Source organism: Lycium ferocissimum, unplaced genomic scaffold, assembly GCF_029784015.1.
Source record: "Lycium ferocissimum isolate CSIRO_LF1 unplaced genomic scaffold, AGI_CSIRO_Lferr_CH_V1 ctg2550, whole genome shotgun sequence".
In the NCBI taxonomy this organism is placed as follows: Eukaryota; Viridiplantae; Streptophyta; class Magnoliopsida; order Solanales; family Solanaceae; genus Lycium; species Lycium ferocissimum.
The window spans coordinates 90,906-105,483 of record NW_026722316.1 but is presented as its reverse complement, the minus strand read 5'-3'; the positions used below and the strand labels follow the sequence as shown (position 1 = coordinate 105,483).

General features: G+C 35.0%; 2 protein-coding genes across 3 annotated transcripts; both read left to right on the top strand.

Moving 5' to 3' along the window:
• Positions 1 to 2,450: 2,450 nt before the first annotated feature.
• Positions 2,451 to 8,728, top strand: LOC132043489 (E3 ubiquitin-protein ligase RGLG2-like). Of its 2 annotated transcripts, XM_059433958.1 has the most exons (13): positions 2,451 to 2,608; positions 2,797 to 2,928; positions 4,084 to 4,313; positions 5,350 to 5,434; positions 5,509 to 5,649; positions 5,725 to 5,838; positions 5,944 to 6,041; positions 7,151 to 7,230; positions 7,314 to 7,419; positions 7,534 to 7,661; positions 7,789 to 7,993; positions 8,200 to 8,256; positions 8,344 to 8,728. In XM_059433958.1, exons 3-13 carry the CDS (start codon positions 4,089 to 4,091, stop codon positions 8,422 to 8,424), a joined length of 1,320 nt encoding a protein of 439 aa, XP_059289941.1. In that variant the 5' UTR covers positions 2,451 to 2,608; positions 2,797 to 2,928; positions 4,084 to 4,088; the 3' UTR covers positions 8,425 to 8,728. The 2 variants fall into 2 exon arrangements, with proteins under 2 accessions (XP_059289941.1, XP_059289940.1); XM_059433957.1 differs by lacking the exon at positions 2,797 to 2,928 and having other exon boundaries at positions 2,452 to 2,608.
• Positions 8,729 to 12,127: 3,399 nt separating this feature from the next.
• Positions 12,128 to 14,022, top strand: LOC132043496 (aldehyde oxidase GLOX-like). The gene has a single exon (XM_059433967.1). The coding sequence runs from the start codon at positions 12,141 to 12,143 to the stop codon at positions 13,836 to 13,838; it is 1,698 nt and encodes a 565-aa protein (XP_059289950.1). The 5' UTR covers positions 12,128 to 12,140; the 3' UTR covers positions 13,839 to 14,022.
• The last annotated feature ends 556 nt before the right edge of the window (positions 14,023 to 14,578 follow it).

The following is a 14,578-nucleotide window of genomic DNA, read 5'->3' as shown; positions in this document are numbered from 1 at the left end:
TCTGTTGGAAATCGGAGTTATCCTGTTTCCACTAGTCAGTTACCTAGAAGGACTGCAAATTAAAACTTGGAAATAGCCTATCCACAAGTAAACTAGAGATTTGACTACAACTACCAAACATGAAAACAACGTGTTATTTTTTTGTTATTAGATACTTTATTCAGTATTTATGATTACATGTACTCTTATTCTAAATTGCATTACACATAATATAGTAATAGTACATACATTTTTTAAATAAGTATATAAATATTATTTATGCGAGAGATACAAATAGTACCGAAATATTGTCTTAGTATAATACGAAATTCAATTTGTGGAACCAATATTGCATTAGTAGCCCAAACTCTTATGTTGGGATAATGTTTTCTAATGTGCTCCACCAATGGCCATATTCATAAAAGGAGAAAAGGCTTGCCCCCACCCCTTTTTTTGGTTAAAGGAGAAAAAGTATCATTCTGCAATTCTTTTTATTGTAAAAATTAATTACTCAAAGCTACGACGAACTTTCGGAACAAGGAAAAAATCCAAAAAGAGCTACCCTACTAGGCACTATCACTCTGATAGAACACTGACATACAACAATATTTATACTAATTAAGTAATTTAATTTTAATCATTAAAAAATTAAACAGAGAATGTCTACCAGTTAATAATAATAATCTATATCTTAACTTTTATTTTAAAGTGGAAAGCATCAAAGTAGGTTGGCTACCTGAACTTTCACCTTATTGATGAGGGTTCGAATTTCCACATTGTAATCCACTCTCTGTTTCCCCTTCCCCTACCCCCTATATAATAAAAATAATTTAAAAAAAATGTTTAATTACTAAAATATTTATGAAAAAAATTAAATAATCATCTTATCTTTCACTTGAGCGCGACCATTATTTATAAGTAAAGTTGTACTAGATCGCCACTTTAACGTTAGCTGTACAAAAAAGTTATAATGACAAATGCTTTTGGGATTTTAATGTTTACATGGGAACTTTCAAAGAGCTTATTATTCATGTATCTCTAACTTTTACTTGTGCCAAAAAAAAAAAAAAAAACTTTTACAATTTTTGAAAATAACCTTTTGAATTCCTATACATGCATTATTCAGTAGAATTGATGGATTATCGATTCCATAATTAAGAAATCGTCGCAAGTAATTGTTGGTTTGAGGAGCACTTTCACTTAAATTTGCACTATTGGCTGGATTTATTCAGCAACACTCCTATGAATAAAATGTAATGAAGATGTTGATTATCTATTGGAACCGACGGAGGGAAATTAAGGCATGGTTTCAGGAACTTGTAAATGTTTTCTATAAGTTTATTTATAACTCGAAATAATTTTCTCATTATTATTTATGTGTAAAAGCATGAATTTTAAAACATAAAATATTGGATATTCTTTTTGGAGAGCAACAACTCATGGCAATGGCCAATGATCGTACCAAGTTATATTTGGTAGAATAGTAATATTCATTCAAAAATTATAATATCCTATCTGCCCATCAATCGTATAAAAAAATATAAAACTTGACCTCCTTTTTTTTTTTTTTTTTTATATATAAAAAAATTGACCAATATTTACTATGTAATCTCATATTAACTTATTACAGCGCGAATTTATCATTTAGAAAAACGAGGAGCCAAACATTTTCTATAAAAGAAGTCATTATTCTATTTCTTCATCATAAACTTTTTAAGGTTAGAGTTTTAAACTTTCCTGCAACTACAAAAAGAAGATAAAAAAATTTAGCAAACTTCTTCAAAGGTATTGTTTATTTTTCTATTTTTCCTATGTATGGTAATTATTTGTTTTGGTCTTTCAAACGATATATATTTCAATACAAATTTTATTGTTCTTAGCCTAATGTTCCGTTGTTTTAATGTTTAGTTTAAGAAGTTTTCCAAAGGAAAAAAACAACACTTCACTAATCTTACTTTCTAGATTTTTTTAACTTAAAGTAAACAACGAGCTCCCCTTCAAATAGTTTCTCCAAATAACTTTGCTTCCTTCTTTTCAAATTTAGGATCTTCTTATTGTATAACTTTGTGGTTACAATTTGTTTTCAACATGGAATGACGTGAAGTTGGGAGAAAAAACTGTATAGTAGTATGTAATTATTCTTTTCAAAGGCGAAGAGATCTAGGAAGGTTTGATAGCTGAAAAAGTCAAAATGGCCATGTTTAACATACATGAAAATTGAGATATCTGTAGCGTTATTTCATATGTGGTATGATTGAGTTACATTCCACATCTCAGTGTGAAATTCTTTGATTTTTGTAATAATAATATACTCAATTTCAATATGACTACGACACAACATAGATAGACCAAAATCCCATGATCTGTTTGAATTCGGAGTTATCCTATATATATATACTAGAGAAGCTTCACGGAAATAACAAAGGAGAGACGTACGCTACATAACAAAACAAACACAATCTGTTGGTCCACTTCTAAAACCATTAACAACGAAAAAGCTTCATTGTCCCAACCTACTTTTCCACTCCACGACCCCCCCCCCCCTCCTTCCCCCAACACCCACACACAAAAATTCTTGACTGAGAGAATCTCAAAGTAATGCAGCAAAAACTGGGCGGCACTTGAATAGGTGCCACATAATACTCTCTTTTAATTATTTTCTTTTGTTTTTAGATTTGAGTGTTTCAAGTTTTAATGTACATTTTGGGTTTTTAATTGTGGGGGAAGAGTATATAGGCTTGAAGAATATGTTATTGGGTTTGAGAGTTGTTCTGATTATCTACAATGTTTCTTTGTTTTTTTTGACTTCTTAAAAAGGTGTTGATTACGTTGGATTCAAATTGAAGTCCTTTGACAGATAATTACAAACCACAGGCACGTTGTTGACTTGAAATTCAAGTGTTTCTTTGGCTTAATTTTGATACTCTTGGATTCATATTTTATGATTTGGTAATATTGTTTTCTTAAATTCTTGAACTTTGTTTGATCTTATAACCTGCAATTAACCATTTTTGGCGTTATTGTAATTTTTCGTGGGCTTTTCTATTTTCTCTTCAGTATGTGTTTTTTTTTATTTTTATATTTGGCTGATGAGGTTGTAGGGTGGGTAAAATACAAAGAAACTTGGTATAATTTACACACATTTGATTGTTCAAACTTTGACTGCCCAAATAAGGTAATCGAAAATTCAGTAAAAGAAATTTGATGTCAAACAGGACTTAGTGATCAACTTTTGAAAGATATATGTTTTATTAAACTTATATTCATACATTATTAGTCCTGTTATAGTTACTGTAAAATCAGCTTTATGAGTCGGACAGGAGAAGAGCTTTGATGCTTATAACAGTCTTGTTTTTCAGCTTTCATTAATTTCAGCTAAACCTCTCCTACTTCTTCGCTTACATTCTTTTGTTGACCATTTTAGTAGTTGTTACCTCTCATCATCGAGGTTGAACCCAGATAAGGCGTTGGCGATCTTTTTAACCTACAAGAGTTGGATAATATTTTACCAGTCTCATCAAACTTTTTTAATGGTTTATGTAAAGTATAACGTATTAGGAGTGTGTGTAAAAGCACCCTGTATGTTGGTGTGAAACTGTGTCCCCCTTTTTTTTTTTTTTTTTTTTTTAAATGACAAGGGAACTCGCATCTGCCACCCTTCAGGTGCACACAGGGTAAACCCCGCTCTTGTGCAATAGCCCACAAACCACACGGGAGAGATAACCCGCACTAGGAAATCCCCGTGCGACGAGCTCGACTCATAAGGCAAATCCCCTGCTGTTGTAGGCAGGGGGTTTCGAACCTGAGACCTCCATTATGGAATAAGTCCCATGCTATCCGTTTTAGCCTATAAGTTGGGCAGCCTTCATGTTTAATTTCTTTTTTTTGGATAACCGAGATGTCCGGGCCAGCTTGGGTGCACCTCGACTAATTCTACAGGATACCTACCGAGACTTCATGGTTCTCAACCCACTTCGTTGACCACTAAGCCACACCCTTGGGTGCCTATGCTAAATTATATTAAGAAAACCTTTCATGTTTATTTTCTTGTTGATGACAAATGTAATAAAAGTTTGTTATTTAAAGAATTGATTTGGTCTGTAGATTTCATGGGTGCCAAGAGTTCAAAGAGGTCAACAACTGGTCGATATGCGTCATTCGGCTCCAGTTCACAATCAGGTTATCCATATGCGGCGCCATCATATACTCAACCAAGCTATAATTATCCACCGCCACCTGCTTATCCAACATATGGTGGTCCACCTCCTGAATCAAAGAAAAGGCTTGAGAGGAAATATTCAAAGATAGATGATGACTACAACAGCTTAGAGCAGGTAAAGTGAAACAAGTTCAATCTATGAATGGGTAAAAGGATAAAACTTCAGCAAGTTTATGATACTCGGGGATGTTGAACATAATCTCTTCAATCTGTATTGTTGGTCCATGATTCTTTTGGTCATGCTGAAAGCAATCATTTGTTCTTCATGCTATCAAGATATTCATGTTGTAATCTGTGAGTTACAAATGCAAGAATGAAAATTGAATATGGCATCAGCAATATCTTAATTCATGCTGAAATATGCAATTGTTTGAATAATATACTTGTATGTGTTTCCGCCACTTGCCACATCTAAATGCTGTTACAACTACCTGCTTTTTAAGATTATAATGTGCAGTTTTAGAGATAAGTTGATACAGTATTTTGGTTATACTGGTTTGGAATGGTTAGATATGACTAGTTGAATCGTGTGATGTTCTATGTCAATATATTCGTACCTCGTGGTTATTCTTTTGGCAAAAAGGTCTAAATGTTCCCCAGCATGCTACTTTTCTGTCTTTGGTGAAGCAACTGGTTTTGTCTTATTTCGCACATATATTTATATTATTTTTGCACCTAAAAGGTTATCTTTTTTAGCGTGCCAGTTGCCTGTTGTAAACTATAAGCTGCTGCTAAAGCACCAAATTTTAGCAGAGAGTTGGTGAATAATTTGTCAATCCAACATGTGATGTGGAGCCATAAGTTTATTGGCAAGGAGAAACCACTCCCTCAAGAGTCAAGGCTAGATGTCTCTTTTGTCTATTTAGTTGGTACAATCTGTCCTCTCTAAATTTCCCTGATGATTTTTCGGACTTTGTTAGCTCCCTGATCTTAGCATAGCCTGTCATGTATTAGAGCGAACATCTTCTATTTTGTTCTTATTACCTTTTGTACTCGTTGCATCTGCTTGATGCCATCAATGAAACTACGCCATAAGAAAAAGTGAAACTTTGTCATTAAACCTGAGAGTACTAGTTGATGCAGTTCCCCCATGATGCTTTTGAACTTATAAAGCTTTTTTTTGTTAATAATATAACTAACTTTCTTTTTAGGTCACTGATGCCCTTGCACGTGCTGGGTTGGAGTCTTCGAACTTAATTGTTGGCATTGATTTTACCAAGAGCAATGAGTGGACTGGTAATACTTAAATTTGTGGTGGAATACCTATATTTGAGTTACAACACTGTGCATCTAATCTACTCTTGAACTAGGTGCAAGGTCATTCCACCGGAAAAGTTTGCATCACATTGGGGATGGGCTAAATCCATATGAACAAGCAATATCGATCATTGGAAGAACACTATCAAAATTTGATGAGGACAACCTAATTCCTTGTTTTGGATTTGGAGATGGTACTTCTCTCAACACCTAATTTCTGATTGAGTTTTTTTTAATCACAGAGGTCTTATTTGATTGTGTATTTGCAGCCTCAACACATGATCAAGAAGTCTTCAGCTTCTATCCCGATGAGAAATTTTGTAATGGATTCGAGGAAGTACTGGATAGATATAGAGAATTAGTTCCCCAATTACGGCTTGCAGGTCCAGCTTGAGTCTCCTCTCTCGTATTTTGCCTATTTCTGATGGTCTGCAGTGGGTATAGTTCTGCATCTCTTCTTCTGTTTCATGACTCTTTTATCTTTACAGGACCAACATCATTTGCTCCTATTATTGAAATGGCAATAACTATTGTTGAGCAGAGTGGTGGTCAGTACCATGTTCTATTGATAATAGCGGATGGACAGGTAGATATTCTATAGCACAACAATATTGTTCACTAGATGCATTCTATGTTTTTTTTTTTTTTTTTTTTTTAAAACAATTCCTATTGTGTTAATGCTGATTTTGGGAATGTTCTATGCTCACTCTATGCTGTACAAATCAGTTGACGGGTAGTTGTAATCTACATAGGAAACAGATGAAGTAGATTTTAAAAATGACTTAAGATTTTGATCTTAGATATCATTTTAAAGCTGAAAGATTTGATACTGCCCTAGGCTTAAATACCTGGTGTTGGATGAAGAAACTTTAGTAAAAAAAAAAAAAAAAAAAAAAAAAAAAAAAAAAGTCTTCAGATTTATGCCAAATATGTGTGTACATGTCATGTGGTGAGTGGTATCTTCAACCTGTGATTCACTGGTCTAGCAGGCAATCAGTGCCTGGAAGTAGAGATCAAAAGTATCCAGCCTCAACATTGTGCTTGTCACTCCCCAAGGAATGGTTGGGTTGGTTGGAGGCTAGCCAAACAGAAATAGTAATTTGATTGCCTAGATGAAAGTTTTAATAAGGGTAAAGCTGTTTGTAGTCGTGGCCATCTTCAGGTCCCTCATGCTGTAAAACTTCCCGTATTAAGAATTATATTCAGGTTCTCTTGCAAGTTGTAATTGCACCTTTTAGAGTCTCTCAGACTTTTGGAGATCTCGAAAATAGGTTTTTCTGCCAAAATCTTCAACTTAAGAAGCAATACATGGTTACTTGATCAAAAAAGAAGCAATACATGGTTCTTCAAAGAAATTAAGACAGTGCGATACTCTCAGATGAGCTTTTGTGCCTTCTCCATAGGTTTGGACGTGCATCTTGTTTTCGATAGAAGGATAAGAGAGAGATTTGTAGTGACATATACTTCCGACCATTTCAGCTAACACTGTCCTATGAAAAGGGAAAATAATGCCATAGAGCCTTGAGTGAATTCTTTCACAGAATTTTGCTGTAAGAACATTATCTGGCTTTTGCAGATAATATAACCTGTCATGAGACTGAAGAATGTACCAATGTTGGAAATAAAGATGAATCTCTGTACTCATGATTATAAGCAACTCAAAATACCCATCTAAAATGAAAGAGATGGTTACAGGTTACAAGAAGTGTAGATACTGCGAATGGTCAATTAAGCCCTCAAGAGACGAGAACAGTTGAAGCAATTGTTAAAGCTAGGTAACATTTTTACTGTAAGAAAATTTTCTTTTATGGTGCTATTTCCAAATTTTTTCTTGAAATCTGTTGATCTTTATTTGCAGTCAATACCCCTTGTCAATTATTTTGGTTGGGGTTGGAGATGGGCCATGGGACATGATGAGGGAATTTGATGACAATATCCCTGCTCGAGCCTTTGACAATTTCCAGGCAAGTAACTACTGCTGCTTCTTTTCCTGTTCGTGATGGTATTGATTTGTTATCTCTTATTGCCTTAAGTTTTGATTTCCATATGTGTCAACAACTTTGTTTTGTTTTCTTTAGTTTGTTAATTTTACAGATATCATGTCAAAAAATGTGGATCGGTCTAGGAAAGAAGCAGAGTTTGCCTTATCAGCATTGATGGAAATACCTTCTCAGTACAAAGCAACTCTGGAGCTGAACATTCTGGGGTACAAATTTAACTCTCATTGTTAATATGTTACTAGTTGATACTCAAATTAATTTCAGTTTATTTCCTACTTCACTCTTCAGTCAGTGTTCATTTTATTTCTTAACCAGTTTTCACTTTCTGAGCAGTGCTCGTAGAGGTAATGAAATTGACAGGATTCCTCTCCACCCTCCTCGCTATGGTGCAGCTTCTTTTGGCACAACATCAAAGCCTTCACAAAAAAATAGTTACCGTCCTAGTGCACCTTCTTCTAGCGGATACAATTCAGCTGTTGGAAGCGGACACAATTCAGCTGTTGGGTCAAGTCATCCAGCAAGTTCTGCAGATAATCATGTAAGCAGAATTTTTGTTTGATTGAGGGTGGCTGGTTACATATTTAACTCTTGATAATCACTCATAAACCATAAAGGGCTCATTCCAAGTGTTTTGGACCATTCATCTCCATTATCTTTTTCCTTTTTTGAGGTTTGGTTCCATATCTTGATGTACTTTCAGAATCATTATTTTAACTATTAGTTTCACATTTCATGGCTTGACAGCTTTGTCCCATCTGCATAACCAGTCCAAAGGACATGGCATTTGGTTGCGGACATCAGGTATAGTTGTACAGATTTTCAATTTCCTTCTCAGGTAGTAGCACTAGCAAATCTACCATATATTGACAGAATCTCGTTTATTTGCAGACATGTTGTGAATGTGGGCAAGATCTGCAGTTGTGCCCCATCTGTCGGGACAGCATTCAAACCAGGATAAGACTTTACTGAGTCACTTGTCTCGGCGGAAGAATAATTTGCTCTGCTATTCAGAAGCCTCTGATTCTTATGTTAAAGGGTGCGGTTTCATAAACTAGTTTTTGCTGATGGATCTCAATGCCAGCAGTATCTAATGTCTTTTTTAATTTAGAGATGATGCATTTCAGTATTTTGCTCTGTACATAGATTTTTGTTTAAGGCCACTCATTGTTCATTGAATCTGGTGCTCAGTGTGCAAGTAAATTTCTGCTTTCCACATGTCCAATGACAAAGCCTTCGATGACTTAATGAGTAAAAAATGGATATAGTTCTCTTCTCTGTGCATCTCTGTGATGGTTAAATTCCTTAAGATTGTTAGAAAAATAGGTTTTAGAAGTGGAAAGAAGTAATCCAGCTTTGATTTAAGCATCCCACGTCGTTGCCGCAGGGGTGGTGGCAGAATTTCTCCAGGATTTTACAAAGCCAACGAAATTCGAATACCAGCAATTAATTCAAATTTCGCACAAGAACAAAATGTTGTGATTTGTAGTGAAAACAATAAAAAGAAGAAGAGAAAGTTTGTAATTCTACATCTGTTTGAAGTAGTACTAAGTATTTATAATAACTTAGGAATCTGTTCGCAACAAACACATCTGTTCAACGAGACTTTTCGTAACAAGCACATCTTTTAGAGTGACTTTTCTTTTCTGAAAAGAGTGACTTTTTTCTCTGAAAAATGTGAGTTTCTTTTCTGTAAAAAGAGTGACTTTATTTTATGGAAAATGTCATTTTTCGCCTGAGCTAACCCAACAACACTAACTAATATTACAATCCCCCACTTAGTTAGTGGTTGATGTTGTTTATGAGATTTATGCATATAGTAGGTCTCTTTCGAGTTGAACCTTCTACTTGTATAAACGATTCAAAATTCTTGTCGAAATTGATAGTTGGATTAATTTCTATTGAACTACAATTCCTTAATGACAAAGACGGAAAAGCTTTATAAACATAAATCATACCAACTTCACAACTTGTTCACCTTTAGTTTTAGCACTCGATTATGGTCTTGTGCTACCTCCTGAATTCATAAACACTTCACCAAGTTTGTCTCCCAACTTTGGATGATGCGGCGCCACTTCTCAAGTGTATATATAGGTTAAGTTTTAAACCATGTCCTTATTTTAGACTTACCAAATCCTTATCCTGGACTTTACTTAGTTCTTCATCCAAACTCTGGTTTCTTCATTAAGAGTACTTTTTTACTCACCTGCTTTTTCTAAGTACTAAATTCCCAATACTTGCTAACTGTCACAGAATAAGTTGTTACCTTTTGAACCTTTAGTATTGTTGTAGAGCAATAGTAGAGTTAAGGTTTCCATAACCCGTGATAATTTAATTTTGCCTTAGACCCACAACACTCATAGTGCTATAATTATACCTCTTGAGAGCATTTTAGACGTCAATGGGTCGGCATAATTGTTTAGACATGACATAAACAACTGGGGATATATCCACCAACATTCAGTTGTCTTATACATGATTCAAGCAATATTTCTAGATTTTCCATTTTTTTTTTTTCAAAAAAATGCCTTAGACATAATTGCTTCACTATCATAGTGCAAAGAGAACAATTGGCTTCCGTTGTGGCCACAACTTTATAGTAGCTTTTCCCACCATTTTGTCTCTCTTTCTGCATCTATAAATTCAAATTTCATAAAGAAATGAGTAATCCACGTCTATTTCATAGAAGCTCATGAAACTTATTCTCCATCCAAAATAGCATCAAGTCATACGCTAACTTATCATCACTTATACCAGTTATCCAACTAGCATTCACAAAATCCTTCAATATTAAAGACATATATTTTAAAATAAGCCAAAGTTTTGTCCTTTTAAGATAACCAACTATCCGTATGATACTTCTCAAATGTTCATTTCTAGGATAATGAGCATATTTCGATACAAAGAAAGGCAAAACCTAGTGTAATTAAATTACCACTACACCACAATAGTTTTATTGACTAACAAATCTTTTCGAGTTCTGAATCAATTTATAAAACCATCAAATTGAGTATAAATTTTCTAATACCCAATTGATTAAACACCTTGGAAAGAACCTTTTCAATGTAGTAACATTCACATAAAATGAAATCCCCACTACATTTTAAATTTTGTACCTAAGAGATAGTATCAACTTCTCTCAAATCTTTCATCTTAACTTGAGAGTTCAAAAATTCTACTTTCATTCATGCCTTGCATATCAGTTCTTATAGCATGTCACCAACATAAAAATATAATATCAATCTGTAATCCTTTGTGAAACTGAAATTCATTTATCCTCTCCGATATGTTTAAAACCATTTAATAATATTACCTTATCAAATTACATACTTTCCGGAGCTTGTTTAATCCATACAATGACTTCATAATCACTTTCTTCTCATTTTCAGGAAGCACAAACTGAAGCCATTGATTCAGGTCTTTTGATCTCCATCCAGATTCAAGACAATAGTATTTTATTTAATACTTAATCTGTACTTCCTTTAACATAAAACACAATTTTCTTGAGAAGAAATAAAAAATCAGAATTTAAATTCTTAATCTCGGTAAGTCTTTCACTCCTCCTAAGTTCAATAGGAGATTCAATCTCTTTTCTTTATCCAAAGAAGAAACAAGTTTTATACTACATTTTTTCCAGAGTTAAAACACTCTTCTTCACAATTTTTGTAGTATCATTCCCACTTACTATATTATCAATTATCATTGTAGTATTAGCTTGGGTTACTTTCCGATTAAAAATTTCTATATTTATAAATAAATTATTATCCTTCATTGGAAAGTATTTCATATCCTCGATCACTTCGTATCCTTTCCAATGACTTTCAACTAATCCTTTGTAACCCGTAAACATTTCAGCAGTTTGACCTCTTGTTCTTGTCAAACTAAGAAATGTATACCCTCTTCGATCCAAATAAAAACAAATATAATTCATGATCTCAAGAATAAATTTTCAAGTCTTAATATAATCCTACTTCATGCTTTAGTACCTTGAAAATAATCTTCATGCATGCTACCAAATTATATACCAACTAATTAATTTTATGAGACGCAACTGTGAAGATTTTGTTTAGGGTAAGTGTCTAAACAACTCTCTTCTTGTTCCTCAATCTTCGGAGACAGTCTCTGTAGTTGCCAGCCCTGGCCGATCTGCATAATCTTCCTCTAATTGTGCACAAGGCTAATCCAATGAGGGAGGGGGGTAGAACTGTACTAATGCTTTAGGTGAAGTACGAGGACTTTGGCCAACACTCTGGCGATCAATTTTATGGAAATGGTTGCCAAAGCCAAGCTCGTTAACGTTTGCAAGTAATTTTATGAGAAAGCAGATTTATGCTGGGTCTAAATGCTTCTAAATAAGGACATTAAATTCTGAGCCACTTTTTTCTTTATATATTTTCTATTCATTTTGGAGGTAACAATTTTAAATTGAGGCACAAACTTTCTGGCGGAATGGATGAGTCTTTTAGTGTGTAAAAGAAAGTTTGGTGCTCCCTGTCTTAGTGATGAATCAATTGTCACACAAAAGGTTCATGTGGCAAGAACCACCTAACCATTTAGATATACCAAAGAATGACCAAGATTAATTGAAAAAGTGATTGCCCATTTGCATGACTTCCTAAGTCCCTATATATCCTTCCAAACCATGAGGCATTCAACAACAAATTCTCTTGCACTACTTTTTTTCTCTCATGGAGAAGCATTCGCAGGCACTGATCATCAGTGCAGCTCTTTTACTGCACTGTCTTATTTCCTGCAGAGCAAGAACCGTGTTGCCCCATTCTGCAGAAAGAAAAGGGACATGGAAGTTGCTGCTGAACAACACTGGTGTGGTGGGTGTGCATATGGTTTTAACCCATTGGAACACTGTGATACTATTTGACCGGAGCGGGTCTGGCCAATCAGGATACCAACTACGTCATCGGTTCAATGGAACAAGATGCAAGGGCACTCGTGACGACTTGTCAGACTCAACTTGCTATGCTCATTCTGTTGAGTACAGCATTTCCAACAACAGTGTCAGGCATTTGAATCTCATGTCTGACACTTTTTCGTCTTCTGGTTCCATCTTGAGTGATGGAAGGATTGTTCAATCAGGTGGCTTTGGAGACGCTTCACGAAGAATTCACTACTTTGGGCCTTGTAAAAGTGGCGATAGTTGTGATTGGAGTGTGGACAAGAAGCACTTATCTGAAAACCGTTGGTATGCTTCTAACCAAATTCTCCCCGCGAATGACAGGATCATCGTTGTTGGAGGACGAGGGTCCTTCACGTATGAGTTTGTACCGAAAATGTCAACCAATGAAAAGGCTTTTCATCTTCCTTTCTTGCAGCAAACTAATGACGGAAATGAAGGTGGAAACAATCTTTATCCTATTGTTCACCTTTCCTCTGATGGCAACTTGTTCATTTTTGCAAACCGGGATTCCATTCTTTTCAACTACAAACAAAACAAGGTTGTAAAGAAATTCCCAAGAATCCCCGGATTGGGGTCAAGGAGTTATCCAAGCACAGGATCATCAGTAATTCTTCCACTGGATCACAAAGACGGCTTCCAGAAAGTGGAGGTCATGATATGTGGAGGGGCAACTACAGGAGCGAATGCAGCTGCTCAACAAGGCAATTTCTTGACAGGTCTAAGCAGTTGTGGAAGAATGGTGATCACTGGAAGTAAGAATCAATGGAAGATGGAAAACATGCCCGGGCCCCGCTTGATGCACGATATAGTGCTTCTTCCAACAGGACACGTGCTAATCATAAATGGCGCGAAGAGGGGTTGTGCTGGATGGAATAATGCAGCCACCCCTGCTCTCGAACCTTACCTATACAACCCAAAGAAAACTCTTGGGAGAAGGTTTTTGGTTCTGAAATCCACTAAAATCGCGAGAATGTATGCTTCATCAGCAATTCTTGTACCCGATGGAAGCGTACTAGTAGCAGGGAGCAATCCAAATAATCAATACACTTACAAAAATGTAAGTCATCCTACTGAACTTCGGCTACAAGCATTCATCCCGGACTATATGGGCAGGGAATATAATCATCAAAGGCCTCATAACGTGTCAATTGACACAAATGGCAAGGAAGGAGTTGCATATGGTGATGAATTTTTGGTCCGTTTTTTGCTGGGGAGTAAGCCTAGTAAATATATGGCGTTTAGTGCCTATGCTCCGCCATTTACGACACATTCCCTATCGATGAATCAAAGGTTGTTGAGACTCAGGTGCAAAAGGATAATAAGTGATGCAAAAAGTTGGTGGAATGCAACTGTGGAAGCTCCTCCATCTGCTAATGTTGCGCCTACTGGATTTTATTTGCTCAGTGTTGTTAATGATGGAATACCTAGCATTTCTGAGTGGGTTAAGTTCATTCAGGCTGCTTCAACTTGAATTAATTATCTTATTTTCCTGTACAAATTGGTATATTCAGGCAACCAAAAGGAGATTAGTACTATAACGTTATGAGTTCTAATGCTAATGCTCCATAGAAAAAATCGTTTTTGTTATGGGTGATTTTTTCTTGTCATTTCATGCTAATTGATTGGATCACCTTTTATTGGTAGTTTTATGATTTATCAACGACTTATATTACTCCGCTCACTACAAGAAAGTACAGAAAACAACTCTTTGGCAACAAAAATAATATTGTTGGCAAAATTCAATATTTAGCAACAACTTAGTTTTATTGTTGGCATAAATGATGAAACTTTTAAAAATGAACTTTTTTTGTTGCCAAACAATTTGATTTTGTTGCCATATATTGAATATTGTAGCAAAAAGTACTTTTGGCAACGACAAAAAAAGTTGTTGCATGTTGTTGCAATAACAGCCGTCGGAAAAAGTTTATGCAACAATAAAAAATGTTGTTACTAAAAGTACTTTTTGCAACAATAGTCAAAATTATGGCAATAAAAAATTTTATCGGCAAATATCTTCTTTCTTGTAGTGCTGTACAAGTAATTTTTCTAGAACTTGTAAGAGATATCAAATGGCTCCAAAAACTATTATTTTAGAAGTATCTAAATTGAGTTTTAAGGTTGAACTTGTTTGAGAAGGTGAAATTTGAAATGATAGTATCAATTAATCGACGAATAAATTCTAAATTTTACTAAAGAGAAGATTGTAGCCTT